This window comes from Panthera uncia, chromosome B1 (genome assembly GCF_023721935.1).
Source record: "Panthera uncia isolate 11264 chromosome B1, Puncia_PCG_1.0, whole genome shotgun sequence".
Classification (NCBI taxonomy): Eukaryota; Metazoa; Chordata; class Mammalia; order Carnivora; family Felidae; genus Panthera; species Panthera uncia.
This window is the reverse complement of record NC_064811.1, coordinates 70,622,622-70,640,967: the sequence shown is the minus strand read 5'-3', so window position 1 is coordinate 70,640,967 and position 18,346 is coordinate 70,622,622. Positions and strand designations below refer to the sequence as shown.

Sequence of the window (18,346 nt, the reverse complement as noted above, 5' to 3'; positions counted from 1 at the left end):
TCAGTTGTGAAGCTGTACATCTTTCCTTGCTTCCAGTCTCATTGAGTGTGTTCTGGTATCATTTGACAGTATTTAAACCCCTATAAATTGGTGACACTCTAGAAACAAATATAATATCCAGCATTTCCTTTCAGAAAGAAATGGCCTCTGGTTGTCCTTCTGATAAAAACATCAATAAATTATAGTTATAATGATTTCCCTATTCCCCAACCCCCAAGACTCCTGTATGTAAGAGCCACTTCTTAGGAAAGCTAGTGATGCTGATGCTAATAGCCATCTTGGCAGTCATTGTCATCTTGATCCCCAATGGGTTTGTTGTGATAAGCATCAACTGTTAATTTTCTGCTTTCTATCTCAGTGTTTTTTGACTGACCATCTTCCTCACTGCTTGATTTGCTCTCAGTAGAGTTGCTGTCTTCTTTTGATTTGCTGCTGTCCTGAGAATCACTGACATCATCTTCTTCAGACTGGCTGTCCTGCTCAGACTGGCTTTCTTTACTCTCGCTCTCTGCTGAGGCACTGTGAGACTGGAGGCCTTCCTGGCTAGAACTATTCTCGTCCTCAGTGGACTCTGGGCTTTCCTTGGATTCACTGTCATTGAGGCTTTCATTGGATTCACTGTCAGCTTGCTCCTCTCTTGATTCACTTTCTGAACTAGAGGGTTTGTTCAAGCTGTTCTCTTCACTGGAGTCACTATCTTCCTGATCTTCTGAGTAACTGGTGGTATTATCTGGGTTGTCACCCCTGGACTCACTCACTACATCTTCCTGAGATTCACTACTATTTTCTTGAGATGGCAGATCAACCTCTTGACTAGATTCACTGCTGGGGTCTTGTACATTTTGACTGTCTTCTTGAGACTGATTCTCCTCACTGTCTTCTAGAGATTCACTTTTGCTGTTTTCCCTGGATTGGCTGAGGCCAGCATCTTTGGAATTGGTGTTTTCTGTGGAGTCACTCTTGACATCTTCCATTATGTTGCTATCATCAAGGTCACCTATGTCATCCTCCTCAGAAATGCGGGACTTTCTAAAAATTTTCCTCCTCGGATACTCCATTGATTGGCTGTCAACTGAATCCTGAGTGCTTGCTTGCTCATCGCTCTTTCCTTTTGATTCGACACTAGCACTGCTCATTCTGAGGTTGCCTTTCTCACTCCTGATAGTGTCTGGATCATCATTCTGCATTTCCTCATCATCAAACTCAGAGCCATCCCCATGGCTACTATCCCCTTCACTGCCACCTCCAACCCAGTGTTCCTCACTCTCACTATCTTGAGCAAAGCCACCTCCCTCAGACCTGCTCTTCACCTCATTCTCATTGTCAAGGTCCCTGCTGTCACTGGTAGTATCTTGGGCACTGTCTTCCCCTCGCGGTGCACTGTCTTCCCTGGATTGTGTGATGTCAGCCGAGTCTTCATTACTTTTGAGTCTGGAGTTTCCTTCTTGTGTCTCTTCAGGTCCTGGCCCATTGTCATCATCACCAAAAGTGTCATCTCCACTGTCATCTTCATCATCATCTTTATCATCTCCTTCTTTTCCTCCATTCCTAGAGAGGCCACCAGCTGGTCTATGCACATGTTGATGATCATCAAGGCCCTCCTCTGATTCAACACTGTCACTAGGGTCTTCATTGGCCTGGAGTTTGGGGTTAACAAACATGTCAGTACTCCAGGAGCTGATACAGAGGGTATTATCTAGGCTCTTCCTACTTTCTTCTTCTTATGTCCCTCCTTCTAGCCCATGATCAGTTTTACTGCTCAATAACATCTCTACCAGAGGTTAAAGAGGAAGGAAGAGGAGTTGAAACTCAAGTCATTCCATTTTATATAGACACAGTTCACTCAATGCTGTAGAAATTTTCTCAAAAACATTTATAGAAATCACATTTATGAAACTCCAATCATATTGTAAGTCTGATCCCAGGAAGAAACTCAGAGAATTTTTTTTGTACATTAAAGAGGTGGTTTGTAATACTCATCAAATTGTTTGGTTTAAAACAGAGTTTTAAAAAATATTGGGTGATTTTTAAAAGACCCAAATATTTTTTTTTCTCAACTCAGGGGGGAAAAATGTACTAGGGCAGTATAATGAAACCTTTAGCTAAAATGATAGTAAAATATTACAGTAAGATATACATCTCACCCAAACCATATTTATACTTCACCCACACAGGCAGAGTTGCCCGTAGAAGGCTTAGCTAAAAGACTGCAACTAGTGAGACCACCAGGGAAGCTTATTCTAAGTGTGAGCTCAGAGAGATTATCCCCATAAGTCGAACAATTGTATCCTCTACACAGACAAGGAAAGACAGTGAGTCTTCATTCATTATGCTCTAGAAAAATCTGTTCTCTCTACCATACCCCATAGCAGAGCATCCTTGCCAATTTTGTTTTTTTATTTTTCCACCTGCCCCTACTGATCAATGTCTGACTTTCCATTTGGGAGTACAAAATGATGACATGTCTTCCCATTGCTAGATTTACACTGGTGTGCTGGAACTAAGCATCTTTTTAGTTCTCATAATTCAATGGCACATATTGCACACTTCTCAAACTGGGACTATTTCATTTGAGAGCTCAGAGAATATGGAGGCAATAAATCACATCTCCATAAAACGGCCCCAATTCTATGCCTGTAAATTTCTAGACTGTTGCTTTGACAAACCTTTAGTAAATAATGGTAAAAACAAAACAAACAAACAAAAAAAAAACCACCAAATAATTCATCCTTTAACTGGTTGAGGGTAGAGTGCAACATGGTTCAAAGCTTCAGGGAGAAACCTGGTTCCTGGAATCTCTGGAGCCCCACAGGTTTGAGTTTGGTCAAAATAATAGAAGAGCCAAAAAAGTAATGACATTTAGTCTTAGAAAAATGAAAAAAAAAAGTGTGCATGCAAGAGAAAGAAAGCCAGCTTTTTATTAAAGGGATATAATTATAAACTAAGTCAGCTTTTCTCATTCCCAGAACCACCATTGAGACTGTTTAGACAAGTCATTACTAAAGAAGCTGTTTTATTAAACTTTCTTCAGGGATTTCCTATTCTCTCCTCCAACAAGATACTTAACATGGAGGAGGTCTCTAGACCCAGCAAGTGCTTCATGTGAGCCAGAAGGCTTTCTCTGCCTGATCTGAACTACTCCAATTATAAAAGCAACATTTTAGAGTGATAAATGAACAATTACTTGTCTATCATGGTTTATGACCGTGTGTGTGTGTGTGTGTGTGTGTGTGTGTGTGTGTGTGTGTGTTTATATGAGCCACAATGTCTCCATTCTGGCCCCAGTGATATATATGGAACGAACATCTGAATTCTCCCACTCATTTTTCTCTTCTTATTTTCTGGGACTATTTAGCTAGCATAACCAAAGGTTAGAAAATATTACATTTAGAATTGTTGCCAGGTAATTTAATCTAACATCATTTCCTTCAACTCCTAAGTAGTCTGAAAAGTTAAGAAAGGTCTGTTTAATTACCTGTTCCTCTGAGCTAACTTTACTTTCTTCAGATGACTCACTGCTCTCCTAAAAGGAAAAAGAAGTTGTTTATTTTTCCTGTTAGTAGTTCCCAAGGAAAGAAAAATATATGATACACATCAGTTGCTTGCGGTTTGGATTTACTGCTGTCCAAATGGCCTAAGGTGATGAGAAGAGTGTTAAAGTAAATTTACTTTATGAGATGTTTATGACCAAAAAATGAACAAGATAGTTACCAAGGGTGGTGTTGGTGTCTGAGCCAAATGACCCTGTAAAAAAAAGGAAGAAAAACAAGTTACTCCTTCACAGATGGACCATGTCTTGCAAATATTTAAAGTCATTTTAAGGGATTTTTTTTCGGTTTCTTGTCATATATTTTACATTTACATGAGGTATGACATTTTATGGTGAAATGGCAAAAAAAAAAAAAAAAGTGAATGTGAGGTGACCCAATGGCCTGGAAAAGATCTTGTGGGAAGGTTTTTGTGTTTCTGATACTTCACTTAGAGAAAAAATATACTTTCTTTGAAGCTGGTTGTTCATACAACCTGGATGAAATGTAACATAGGAAAGAAAAACAGCATTGAAGCTTAGAACCTAGATTGAAGTCTCAATTAGCTCCTTGGTTTTGGTTTTATCCCTGAAAACCAACTGTCTGATGTTAGTGCTGAAATTCACATATTCCAGGAAACCCCTAAGTCTTGGGTAAACTGCAATGTTTGGTCACTCTGTGAATTTGAGCAATTCCCTTCACCTGTCCAATGTCAATTTCTTATTTATAAATTAAGAATATTAGCAACAACTGTGCATACTCCACAGACTTGCTGTGAGGATGAAATTGGAAACATCTTGAGAATTTTTCAGTATGATATAAAGAAACAATGCATTTTGAGAACATCACTTTATAAAATTCAGTAGTAGATAAAACTGAATTGAGAAAGCCACTAAACACTTCTTGAATCACATAAGATCACCTCCATGAGGAAAAAAAAGAAAAAAACAACCAAAAACCTAAGTCTGAAACTTAATCAGGGCATAGTTCTGATTTATTTCACTTTTTTTAATCCTGGTGCCTTCTCATCTACACTCCCCCTTTCTCTCAAGCACAGCAAAATCCTCAAATCCCTCCTGGTTCCAAGCTGCTAAGTGATGGTTATGAGCTGCAGAGTACAGCACTGGAGCTGCTATCAACATGTCTTTAACAAGCCTCTCAGCTATGCTAGGCAGGGGTATCTCCCCAGAGGAAGGAGATATTATCACTCTAAGTCTTTGCCCTGTGACTCTGCAGGCAGACACAATGGCAGGCTCTCAGAGATAACTCTGTCAGTTATCATTTGGAATTAAGGGATGAAAGGGAGGAAGACATTGGTATTTTTCTCATGCCAAATGTTTGTGGTACTCTAGAGTGTTTGGTTGAATAAGAGGGAAGATCTGCAGTGGCTACTTTTCAATTAACTAGCAGAAAGACATCTCTGATGAAAGTTCATATAAGAAATCCTGCAATGTCTATTCTAATCTCAGGCAGGGGCAGGACCCCATCTCAAGCCTCTGACATTATCTGGCCACCACTAATAGTGTTGTGCCCAAGCTGCATCATGTGCAAAAGCCAGCAGGAAACAAGGTCATGAGCAAAACACTCTGACTTAGCATAAAATTTTAAGCATTATTTGTAGTTTCAATCTTGAGAACCTACTGGCCTTCTAGACTTGGCCCCTTCCTGAGAGGGATATAACACCCTGATAGAGAATGTGGACTCTGGAGCCAGGGTGACCTGGGTTTAAAGTCTGGCTCTAACACTTACTAACAGTGTAACCTAGACAGACTAGGTTACTCCCTGTGTCTCAGTGTTTTCATGTAAAGCACAGAACAGCCTGGCAATGGTTCTTGAGCCATTCAGAGTCAACACGCAATCAACATTTAGGTGTTATTCCAGAGACTCTGGTATCCTCTCATTCTTCTTTCTCTTCTCACTTTCTAAGACTTGACCTCTTGCCTTCCAGACATCTCCTGGTAAAACAGATCTCTCGTCCTAATCCTTTAACAGCAGTCTTTTTTTTTTTTTTTCTTTTTTCTTTTTTTTTTTCTTTTTTTTTTGGAGAGAGCATGAGCAGGGGAGGGAGGGAGAGAGAGAGAATCTTGAGCAGGCTGCATGCCCAGTGCAGAGCATGACATGGGGCTCAGTCTCTCAACAGTGAGATCATGACCTGAGCTGAAATCAAGGGTCAGACGCTTAACCAGCTGAGCCACCTGGCACTCCAAAGAGCAGCCTTGGTTCACTGTCATCCATCCCCTTCTGCTACTGCACACATCCATTATGAAAATAAAGCTAAATGGAAAAATGCCTCCTTACCAAATTATACTATTAAGTTGAAGTCGAAGCATTATATGAACTAATTTTTTTCATATGAACTAGAAATTATAGCCCTATATCTTAGATTATTAAGGTATTCATTAAATCATTAGCGCTTTCAACATTTGCAGTGGAGCCAATTTGGTTATACTAATATATTAAATTAAAAATATTTTTTAATCTTATTTCTACTCACCGTCCATTCTTCAGAGCTCTCAGATTCAGTATTATGATACCTGGCTACCTGGAAAATTTAGTATACATGGTTAGCCCACAGAGAAATTTCCAAGGCAGTAGCTATGGACACTTAGGAGCAGTGATAGTCAAATTTTAGCATGAATCAGAATCACCTAGATGCCATGTTAAACCAAATATTGCCACATCCTTAGAGAGTACAGCTCAGTAGGTCTGAGGCAGGACCTGAGAATTTATATTTCTAACAAAATCCTACTTGATGCTGCTGCTGCTCAGGGGATGACACTTTGAGAACCACTGATGATGAAGAGAAACGAGAATCCTAGCTATGTGAATAAACAGCATAGGGAATAATTCAGATGATATTTTAAAGAAAACAGCTTCCTAAGAAACTACTGTTTTCATCTAGAGCCAGCCATCTGGCTTATAGCCAATGCAAATTGTGGGATCTTAGGTATAAATGATCTTTTTTCATATATCTCTGCCCTGATACTTACTGGGAGAGCACAGGACAACCCCCAAAGGAACAAAAGCAGGATGCTGGTCTTCATAGCCGGCAGTGGCAACTCTGCCTGTGATGAAGGACAGAAGATGTTTTCCTTAATGCTAAAGAAATATAGCTTTAACTTTTTGACATTTTCTTCCCATTGAAAAGCACAGCTCATCCAAATGTCCATCAACTGATGAATAGATAAATAAAAAGTACTGTATCTATACAATGGAATATTATTCACCCATAAAAAGAAATGAAGTACTGATACATGCTACAAGGCAGAGGAACCTTGAAAACATTATACTGAGTGAAAGAAGCCAGGCACAATATTGTATGATTCCTTTTGTATGAACTGTCCCAAATAGGCAAATCTATAGAGATAGAAAGGATGTGTTTGCCCAGGACTGGAGGAGAGTTTGAGAGTGATAGGTTAAGGAATGAATTTTGGAGGTGATGAAAATGTTCTAAAACTGATTTTGCTGAAGGTTGTACAGCTCTATGCAATGGCTAAAAGTTAATGACTGTACACTTCAAGTGTGTAAAGTATATATTGAATTATATCTCAGTAAACTGGTTAAAAAGAAACCTCACTTCTAAGAGACAAATTGGAAATACTTCAGTGAGAAGGTCTATAAATGCTTCTTCCCTAACACAAAATAGGACAAATAGAGGAACAAGTAAAGAAAGAGGAATCAAGAAATTTCTGATCAATTCACTTTTATGATAATTATGCACATTATTGTGGCACAGCAACCTGGCAAATATACACCTAAACCAAAATGTACTGATACCATCGATAGGTCATCAGCATTTGTCTATATACACACATATATACATACTCACATTGCTTCTCAGTCACATTTATAACTTCGAAATAATATTTAAACAACATAGATTGTTTTTGCCTTTTGTCTTCCTGATCTGCAGAGGTTTACTATGACAGCTTACATAGTACAGCTCCAGAAAGCTCTTAATATCTACTGTGCTACAATTGGTCATATATTACACATAGATTATACTAAATTCTTTCATTTAAATGACTAAATTCAGTCATTTGCATTACTGAAGGATCTCAGGAAGATTAGAGCTTTGGGATGTACTTGTGAATTACGCTGAGAGAAACATGCCAAATCAAACTGTATTTTCCTGAAGGGTGGCTTCATTTCACACCTCAAGAACTGGTGGTTTGGAAAACAACTTGTTCTGTATCTAAAAATAGATGTACTACATGCTAATGCAAAAGGTTATTGAAATGATCTAAAGGAAAAATAATTTGCCCGGCACTTGTTAGCCTTGTAGTTGCCCTAATAAATTAGTCAGATGGATTTCCATACATTTTGTGCAAAATCCTGCAAGTTTATTTCAGACTTCACTTTTGTTTTTAAGATACTCTGAATGATTTTAATCTCCGATCTAAGAAATAAGAATACATTGCTCACTAATGTCTGGATATGCTGAATAATGTCTGTAACATTGAGCTCTAGAAGTCATCTAATCTTATTTTTTAATTCATTCAAGAAAACAGTAGGAATCCTAAGGAAACTGAGAATGTTGCTCATTTCTACTTTCAGCTCAAATGGTCCAATAGATTCTCCCATTTTATATCATGAGCATTATCTCACTTCAACATAGTTGTTCTCCATTTGTGTTATTTTCTTTATTCTAATTCAGCATAGTTCATATTAGTCTTTGTGTTTTGATATTTTTAGTTCTTTTTCAAATCCTCTACCTAAAATTAACAGAGAAAACATATGAAAATGCTCAACTCCATGTAAAACAAACCTAATTCAAAAAGATATTACTTCTGAAGGAAACCGGAATATCTTGCATCCCAAAATATGCTTCCTTGACATAAAAATTATTTTAAGCTAAAGGCCTTTGGGAAACAGCAAATGCAAGAAAGATGCTCTGATCCTCCTTTATCTTCCTGAAAGCAAGAAACTCCCATGTGAAAGTTGGCTTCACTATACCAAGAGGAAGGAAGACATTCTCATCCTGAGAGAAGAAAGGTTAAGGCTGAGAGAAATCTGTACAAACCTTGTTAAACTAATCCTGTCTTCCTAATCACTTCCCTGTAATTTACATCCCAGCCCAAAGCCCTTTGTCTTGTCAGTTCTTTACGGGTGTATTGTTCCTTTATCTAAAAGGTAGAAAAGCCTTCTGTGGTCACTCCTTCAGGTCTTCATTCTCTTATGAAGGCTCTCATGGAGATGTAAAAATGTTAATGAAACATGTTTGCTTTTCTCCAGCTAATCTGATTTATGTCAGTTTAATTCTTAAACCCAGCTGGAGACCCTACAAGAGTAGAGGAAAATTTTTCCTCCACTCTATTTCCCCTTAGTTCCCACAATCAAAGTTTTTTTGTTTTTTGTTTTGTTTTGTTTTGTTTTTTTAAGTTCATAGGTTCATTTCTTAAGGAACATTTCCCTTAAATGTGATATTCTCAAAATAACTACATGCTAATGGTTTTGGTGTCACAGGTCGAATGAAAATTAGATTGTTCACCATTTTAATTTTCAAAGTGAAATTTGAATAGGGTGATAATCTCTGATGTTCTTCTGAAAGCTAGCAATATTCCAGACTTGATAAAGGCCAATAGAGTTCTCCTGTTTTTGTTTTGTTTTGTTGATTCTCTTTTATCTAAATAGGAAAAAAAAATCTTAAGGGGTGCCCTAAACTAATGAATGTTGTGTATTTTTGCAAAGAAAGTATGTGTTTCCAGTGTTCAAGTTTCTTAGGGATAGAATATTATGAAACATAAGAAAGATGCAATAACTTGCTTGTGCTTCTAGAAATACCATTTAGCACCCTGACCTAAAGCAATAATTTCCTGAACAAAAATAAAAGACACCCTGGGGTCCTGTAAGAGCTGAAGTTGCCTCTCATAGAATATATAGTCTGCCATCAAGCATTAAAAGAAGTCAGATCTTTAACCCTAATTTAGGCTTTCAATTAGTGTTTTTTATTTTATTTTTTAAAGTTTATTTATTTATTTTGAGAGAGAAAGCACAAGTGGGGGAGGGGAAGAGAAAGAGAAGGAGAGAGAGAGAATCCCAACCAGGCTCTGCACTGTCAGCATGGAGCCTGACATGGGGCTTGAACTCACAGACCATGAGATCATGACCTGAGCCAAAGTCAAGAGCTGGACGTTTGACTGAGCCACCCAGGTGCCCCTCATTATTACTTTTTTAAAATAAAATGGAATTTGGCCAGGATATGATTATATCAGGATTTCAGAGAACCAAACAAATAAGGCAATAAAAATATCAAATCCTTCCAATTATATTTGTCTTGAGGTCAATTACAATCAATCCCACATCATATGCCTTCAACCACATTAAAATAACTCCAAGGTGCCCTAAAATTCAAATTCAAATTTGGAAGGTGTCTAAGCATTTGAGGCACATTGGTCCACATTACCATTTTGGGGTAGGTAAGTGGACTAATTAATGCCCTTAGAAAACTGTTCACACATTTTAACCAACCAAGCACATCAAAGTAGGATAGTGCATTTGGCCCTCAGGTAAACAGAAAGTATGGTTCACTAGAAGCTATTGCTCCTAAAGAAAAGACAGGTTGCTTGAAGTACTGCTATTACACGTGGGATTTTCTAGATGTAACAGAGAATGCATTGCCTGACCACAATTCCCATTTTCTATTATGGAAGACAGACACTTCTGATATAGATGAAGTGGAATAAATGCAGTAAATAAAAATACACATGGATTGGAACATATATTTCTTAAGTCTTCTACGCTAGAAAATGTTTTTAAAAGATAGTTATACTCAACATTTTATTGCATTCTGTTTGCAAGGCATCATGCTAACACAAATACCTAAGTAGACAATACAAAAATATTGTAATTATCACATCCTTGGTTTATTTCAGTAGTCTTAGCATCTTCTTTCAGTTACTCAGTTCATAATGAATATTATTGGATACTATCTAGATGAATAGCATTAAATGATTTTAATTTAAAAGACTATATTTTGGAAGTCCTGCTAGTCTACTTTAGATTCTTTCATGTTTTGTAGGCCATGAACGTCATTATATCCATAAAACCTAAATGTAAAATTTTGTTTTGCTAATTAAAGCTAATCTTCAAAATGACTCTCCATAGGCCTCCTGAATGCAGAGGTCTAATTAGAGTAATATAGAGAACATCTGGTTCTATTGACTTAACATGTCACTTGAATATCATTATTTGCTGTGGCATAAACATCAGGCACAAAACTGGGAATCATTTTAACCCAAGGCTCAGCTCTCCCAATATTTCTTCTGCATGGCATAATGCCTCTCAACATGTATACATGTTTAATATTTTCCAAACATAGCAGAAGTCATTTTAAAATTTTTCAAAAATGAAAATTTCTTACCCTCTTCAGTTCACAAAGACTTTTCCCCAAAAGTCTCAACAATGAGTCTGAAGTTCTCACAGAGGAAATCTGTGCCCAGTGAAGCCACTCTTGTGTTGATGTTCTGATGTTCACTTCTCTGATGGTGCAGGAATTTAAACTCTGCTTCAGCTTTTCATAGCCAATCAACCTCAGGCAGGGGGTGACTGACATCACAAGGTGTCACCGGGACTCCAATACACCCACACTTCCTCCAACTTGCAGAGGCAGATTTTCCCTAAAAAGCTCTTGTGGTTCCCAAATGACTAGACTAGTTTCCATTAAATTGAAGATCTTCCTAAAGCTTTATTTTGATTTCTAAATATATGTCATTCACATCCATGAAGGCTTATGAGCATTATAAACAATGACAATGTTTTCCACCTACTGACAGATCCCAGCAGACACATGGATGGGAAAAGGAGAGGCAAGGAGTGGGCAGAAAGTTTCCTGTTAATGTACATTTCCAGGTTGTACATGAAGAACCTTCTAAAATACTAGATTTGCCTAAATTGATGGTGTTGAGAATATAAGCTTTTATCCTCTCCCTTCTTATCTTTTAACAACCTCTACTTCTTACCTCCTTTTCCTCCCATCTCCCTAACCCCTATATACACACAAAAGTCCAAAATTCTTGGTAATCTAATGAAGCATTACTTACAGAATTCTGTGGTGATTGGAAATGTTAAGTTACCACCCTAAGTAATTTTTGTTTTTAACCAAAAATAATTTAAATCTAACACTTCATTATTCCCTCCAACTTCTTGCCACATTTTGGATTTAACTCTGGTGACTCTGGGGCTCCTTCGTGGCTCAGTCAGTTAAGCATCCAACTTTGAGGTCATGATCTCGCAGTTCGCAGTTCATGAGTTCGAGCCCTGCATTGGGCTCTGTGCTGACAGCTCTGAGCCTGGAGCCTTCTTTGGATTCTGTGTCTCCCTCTCCTTCTGCCCCTCCCCTGCTCGCTCTCACGTGCTCTCTCTCTCTCTTTCTCTCTCTCTCTCTCAAAAATAAACATTAAAAAATGGTTATAAAAAATAACTCTGGTGACTCTTTGAAATCAGAATTGGATAAAGGGGAAGCCTAGATGGGTGGCATATGGAAAAATCAAGTTCCAGGAGACTCTGCCATCACTGAAAATGTAGTGAAACGGATAAAATAGTAATTGCCAGGAGTCTTCAGGGGAGTACTGAAGATTGTTGGAGGGAGCTGGAAGTGAGTTGGCACCTCCCAAAGAGAATGCTTAAGTAACAATGGGATGATCACTGAACAACTATTTAAAGAATATAAGTTACCAAAATTTAACTTCCTCAAGAGTGGAGATATTTGCTTTGTTTACTGGTGTATATCCAGGACCCTAATACCTAGGTTCCTGAGTCATAATAAATACTCAATAAAGACTTTTATGAATAACTTAATAGATTGCTTTAAAATGGGCCAATCTATTAGTTTGTGTGACTCACTCTAATTTTTTGAACATGTTGATGACTATTGGAAGTTTTCTTTAATGTTTATTTTTGAGTGAGAGAATGAGCAGGGAGGGGCAGAGAGAGAGGGGGATAGAGGATCTGAAGCAGGTTCTGCACTGACAGCAGAGAGCCCGATGTAGGGCTCAAACTCATGAACTGCAAGAACATTACCTGAGTGAGATCATGACCTGAGCAAAGTCAGGCGCTTTAACTGACTGAACCACTCAGACACCCCTGGCTGTTGGAAGTGTTAGCTGATACTCTTACCAAGCTGGTTCTAGAGAATTGGGGTGTGCAACTTTATCCAGAAAACAAATATCAAATATATGAATTCTCAACTTATTCATTGTGAACTCATTGAGGTGGGAGGGGGCAGAAAATGAGGAGAAAGGAGTCTACTTTGATATAAGGCTGATTAGAAGACCAGACTTAATATGAGGAAGCTATAAATTCCCAATGTTCTCTTCTGGTTCTCAGTTACACTCCCAGGTGGTTTCATGGGTCTTGACTGAGGTCTATCATATAAGAACCTTTTAATCATATGTCAGAGTGGATCCTGGGAAGATTTTGGTGGAGGATGTTATAGGACATTGTTTTAGAATTCAAGATAACTCACTCATATGGTTGTCTTCTGGGAGTTCAGCTGAAACTCTTATTCTGAACACTTCAGTTCTCCTTTACATGGCCTCTTTTTGTGGCTTGGCCTTCTCACATGGTGGCTGGGGTCCAAGAGCTGCCCAAAATATCACTCTCTATATTCTATGGTCAGATCAGTCACAGGGCCATCCCAGATTCAGAAGGAGAAAAAGTCTGTGCCTTTTGGTGTGAGGATCAGAATGAATGTGCAGGGAACAGAGGAAAGGTTCAGGCCATTTTGGAGACCGGTTACAACACTACATGATAGGTTATACCCACAAACTCCAAACAAAGTGGCTGAGGACAAACTGCCAACTACCACAAGACCTACGTTATCTATGCAGGAGTAAGCAGTATATGTTCTGCCAAAGCAAGCCCTATGCAGGAGTAAGCAGAAGGAAGCATTCGTAACAATACCAAAATCAAAGCAATACAAAAAACTCCTAATTGCCCAACATTGGAAGATGCTAACAAAGTCATTATTTTTTTAACAGAAGTGTAGCTGACATACAATATTATATTAGTTTCAGGTGTACAGTATAGTAATTCAACATTTATATACATTATGAAGTGATCGCTATAATCTAGCTACCATTGGCCCCCATACAAAATACTACGTATTATTAATTATATTCCCTATGTTATACATTGTTTCTCCATGTCCTATCTTTTATAACTGGAAGTGTGTACCTTTTAGTCCCCTTCCTCTATTTTGTCCCTGTAACCCATTCCCCCTGGTAACTTCCAGATTGTTCTCTGTATCTATGAGTCTATTTCTGTTTTGTTTGTTTTATTTTTTAGAGTCACATATAAGTGAAATAATATATTTGCCTTTCTTTGATTCTTTTCACTTAGCATAATTCCCTCTAGCTGCATCCATGTTAGGGGAAATGACAAGATTTCATTGTTTTTTATTGCTGAGTAATATTCCATTGTGTATATACATCTTCCATTGTGTATATACGTCTTTATCCATTCATCTATTGATGAACACTAAGGTTGCTTCCATACTTGGCTATTATAAATAATGCTGCAGTGAAATAATTGTTCATATATCTTTACATATTTTGGATATTAACCCCTTAATAGATACATTATTTGCAAATATCTCCTCCCATTCGGAGGGAAGCCTTACGTTTTATTGCTTTCCTTCTCTATGCAAAAGTTTTTTTTTTTTTTAGTTTTATGTAGTCCCACTTGTTTACTTTTGTTTTTCTTGCCCTTGTATAAGGAGACAGAGCCAAAAAATATTGCTAAGACTGATGTCTCATACTACCTATGTTTTCTTGGATTTTTATGATTTCTAGTCTTGCATGTATTTAATCCACTTTGAGTTTATTTTTTTATATGGTATAAGAAAGTTTCATTCTTTCGTATTTTAGCTGTTCCGTTGAAGATTAATTGACTGCATAAGCATGGGGTTTATTTCTAAATTCTATTCTGTTCCATTGATCTATGTGTTTGGTTTTGTGCAAGTACCATACTGTTTTAATTGCTATAACTTTGTAATATAGTTTGACATCAGAGAGACATATGATAACCCCAGCTTTGTTCTTCTTTCTCAAGATTGCTTTGGCTATTCAGGGTATTTTTTGGTTCCATACAAATTTTAAGTTATTTGTTCTAGTTCTGTGAAAAATGCCATCGATATTTTGATAGGGTTTGCATTGAATCTGTAGATTTTTTTTGAGCACCATGGACATTTTACCAATATTAATTATTTCATTTCATGAATATAGTGTGTCTTTCCATTTATTTGTGTCATCTTCAATTTCTTTCATAAATATTCTATAGTTTTCAAGTACAGGTCTTTCGCCCTTTTGCTTAAATTTATTCCTAGATGTTTTAATCATTTTGATGCAATTGTGAGTGGCATTGTTTTCTTAATTTCTCATCCTGATCACTATAAAATTCATTATTTTAAAACTTTATATAAAAGAGGATAATTAAACATTTATTCTGTGTTTCTTTATGAACTATGCCACTGAGTAACAGATGAGGAAGTTTCTCTTTATAGACATGAATGAAGAAGGAAGGATATAATTAGAACACCATCACTTTGCAAACCCAAATCAAATTGCAGACTCAGTCAGCAGAACCCAGACTGGGAACATTTATAGGACAAACACCCTGATTTCATCAACAACTAAATTCAAGTAAGAGAGCAAGAGAGAGAAACCTATAGATTCAAATAGACCTAAGAGACATAGCAACCACCATGTGTAATAATGTATTAATTTTATTTGTATCCTAATTCCAAAAAACATGCTGGAAAATATGAAATTTATTAAAAAATTGGAGATGTGAACACTGACTTGAAATTTTATGATTTTAAAGAACTATTATTATTAACATGATAATGGGACTATAGTATTTAAGCATTCTTAACTTAAAGATACTGAGATACTATGATGTCTAGAATTTGCTTCAAAATAAGTGAAAGATGATAAGTGGGTAGGGAAACAGATGAAACCAACTTTGCCATGAATTAATCACCCCTGAAGCTAAGTATGGACAATAATTGTATTATACTATTTCTCTAATTTTATATATTTTGAAATTTTCCATTCTAAAAAGTTATGGAAGAAAATTATGCCTGATACTTAACCAGGCCTCCAGCATGCATAGGGTTATCAAATGTTTTATTGTCTAGGAAATCTATTTCCTTATTTTATGTTATCAACACTAAACTCAGATTTTTTATAATTAAAGGGTAACATTATAAAAATTACAAAATTATGATTATTAGAAACATTACTTAATAATTTAAAGTAGAGGGCTCCTGGGTGGCTCAGTCAGTTGAGAATCTGACCCTTGATTTTGGCTCAGATCATGATCCTAGGTTCATGGGAGTGAGCCCACATTGGGCTCTGTGCTGAATGTAGACCCTGCTTAAGATTCTCTCTCTCTTTGCCCTCTCCCCTGCTCACACTGTGTCTCTCTTTCTCTAAAATAAAAATAAAAATAGAATTTAAAGGGCAGTCTATACAATTTAAGTGTATGAAGTGCAGATGGAATAGATCATTTTATTGTATGTGAATTATATTTATTAAAATGCAAACTCAACACAATGAGCATTCAATAAGATGTCCTGATAAGATACATAAATTAAAGATTACAATTATTGCTTCTTCCTTACTCATGTGATATTATAGTTTTGAATTTAAATGGGTGAAATAAAACACACTAAATAGTGTGGCATCTTTCTCCAGGCAATATTCTTGTGAATTAGTATCTTGTTTTCATTTTAAAACATGTAATTTAGGTAAAGTAAGGTTATTTTCTGGGGAAAAAATGAAACTTTTTTAAAATTCCAATATAGTTAACATTCAGTGTTATATTTTATCCATTACTCAGTGCTCATCATGGTAAGTGTACTCTTAATCCTCTTCACCTATTTCACCTATCCCCCAACCCACTTCCCCTCTGGTACCATCAGTTTGTTCTCTATAGTTAAGAGTCTGTTTTTTGGATGGTCTCTTTTTTTCTTTGTTCATTTCTTTTGTTTCTTAAATTCCATGTATGAGTCAAATTTAATGGCATTTGTCTTTCTCTGACTGACTTATTTCAACTTAGCATTTCTTCTCTAGATCCATCCATATTATTGCAAATAACAAGATTTCATTCTTTTTTATGGCTGAGTAGTATTCCATCATGCATCTATGTGTCTGTATGTATGTGTCCATATACACCACAGCTTCTTCATCCATTCATCTATCAGTGGACACTTGGGCTTCTTCCATAATTTGACAATTATAAATAATGCTGCGGTAAACATAGGGGTGCATATATCTTTTCACATTAGTGTTTTGTTCTTTGAAACAATTAGGTTTTTTAAGTTTGCATTTGTATATTTGTCAAACATTTGCTCAGCTGTTGATTTTTGTATTTTCTTTGTGTTAGAAACTGTTCTAAGCACTGGCAACTACCTTAGATTCTACCAATAAAAAAACACATGCAAAGTATTAATACAATATAACATCACATCTTAAAGAATTAATAGGCTCTGATAGATAATACAGTTCCTTAATCTATACATATGTATTAAAAAGACTTCTAGCACCATATTTTTTTGTGTGAATTCAAAAAACACATACCCAAAACAACACAACAGAGTTTTCTAAGTTATCCTTACATTAAAAGACATACAGCAAAATATGAGATTTCAGCTGCCTGCAGAATATGAGGAATGGAGAAGAGATAGAGTGTGAGGATTGAAGCTAAAAGGAAAAAAAAATAATAAAATAATAGCCTACCATTAACTTAAAATAATTAATAACTCAGTTGTCTGCTACCTAAGGCAAAACAGCAGTGGATAAGGTAGAATATGTAAAGGAAGAAAAAAGGAAAATACTGCCTAGAATTATTACATATCATTTTCACTCACATTCCATCAATGGAATTTACTCCATTCATGATAATGAATGATATGGCCATATCTGAATGCAAAAGTGCAGAGGATGTGGTCTTGAGCTGGACAAGTGCCTCCCAGAGACAACTCTCCCCATTGTAGAAGAAAGAGCACACATGGTTAGTGGATAGCTAGATTTTCTGCTTGTCTGCTAAAAGCTTCTGAGCTTAAGAATATGTTCAAAGAGGGGCACCTGGGTGACTCAGTTGGCTGAGCATCCAACTTCAGCTCATGTCATGATCTCGTGGTCTGTGAGTTCGAGCCCCACGTCGGGTTCTGCTGACAGCTCGGAGCCTGGAGACTGCTTCAGATTCTGTGTCTCCCTCTCTCTCTGCCCCTCTTTGAACATATTCTTAAGCTCAGAAGCTTTTACCACACCCGTCAAAAATAAATAAACATTGAAAAAAAAAAAAGAATATGTTGAAAGATATTCAGTAAAAGGAATTTGTCAACCAGAACATCCAACTCAAATAAAATTAAATAAGCTGTTATTATGGGTCCTTGCATTGGTTTACTCATTTAATTCTTACATTAACCCTATGAAATAAGCACTCTCATTATTCAAAATTACAAATGAAGAAACTGAAATTTCAAGAGGTTAGGTAGCTTGCCCAGTGTCCCATAGTCAACAAATGACAGAGCAGGGATTTTATGTACTTTTGAAGTCTTTAGTTTCCACCAGCAAGCTGTTTAAATGGTCTTCGTAATACTTTTCTCACTTGGATATTTTGAGGAGAAAGCAACTGTCTCCTTATCCCCCCTTCACCTTGTGATTAGGGAGTAGGGGTAATGCAATTGTATTGCAACTCTCTCCAGAAAAAAATCTCTCCTTTCCTCTCCTCTCTCTCCCTTATAAGCTGGAAGTGGGTCATCTTGTTTCATAGTCTCTAGGTCTGCATTACATAGATGAGCTGCCTCTTCA

The 18,346-nt window shown here is 36.8% G+C and overlaps 1 protein-coding gene across 1 annotated transcript; it reads right to left on the bottom strand.

The window, feature by feature from the left end:
- Nucleotides 1–206: 206 nt before the first annotated feature.
- On the bottom strand, nt 207–6,582 carry DMP1 (dentin matrix acidic phosphoprotein 1). The gene is made up of 5 exons (XM_049630855.1): nt 6,518–6,582; nt 6,022–6,069; nt 3,712–3,744; nt 3,476–3,523; nt 207–1,637 (listed from the first exon to the last, which is right to left on the bottom strand). The coding sequence occupies exons 1-5, from the start codon at nt 6,569–6,571 to the stop codon at nt 267–269; spliced, it is 1,554 nt and encodes a 517-aa protein (XP_049486812.1). The 5' UTR covers nt 6,572–6,582; the 3' UTR covers nt 207–266.
- Nucleotides 6,583–18,346: the final 11,764 nt, after the last annotated feature.

Coding starts and splice junctions, on each gene's coding strand:
- DMP1 (XM_049630855.1), bottom strand. CDS start 6,571: ATGAAGACCAGCATCCTGCTTTTGTTCCTTTGGGGGTTGTCCTGTGCT. Junction 3,524..3,711: donor AGACACCAACACCACCCTTG/GTAACTATCTTG, acceptor TTTTCCTTTTAG/GAGAGCAGTGAGTCATCTGA. Junction 1,638..3,475: donor AAGTTAGCTCAGAGGAACAG/GTAATTAAACAG, acceptor CCCAAACTCCAG/GCCAATGAAGACCCTAGTGA.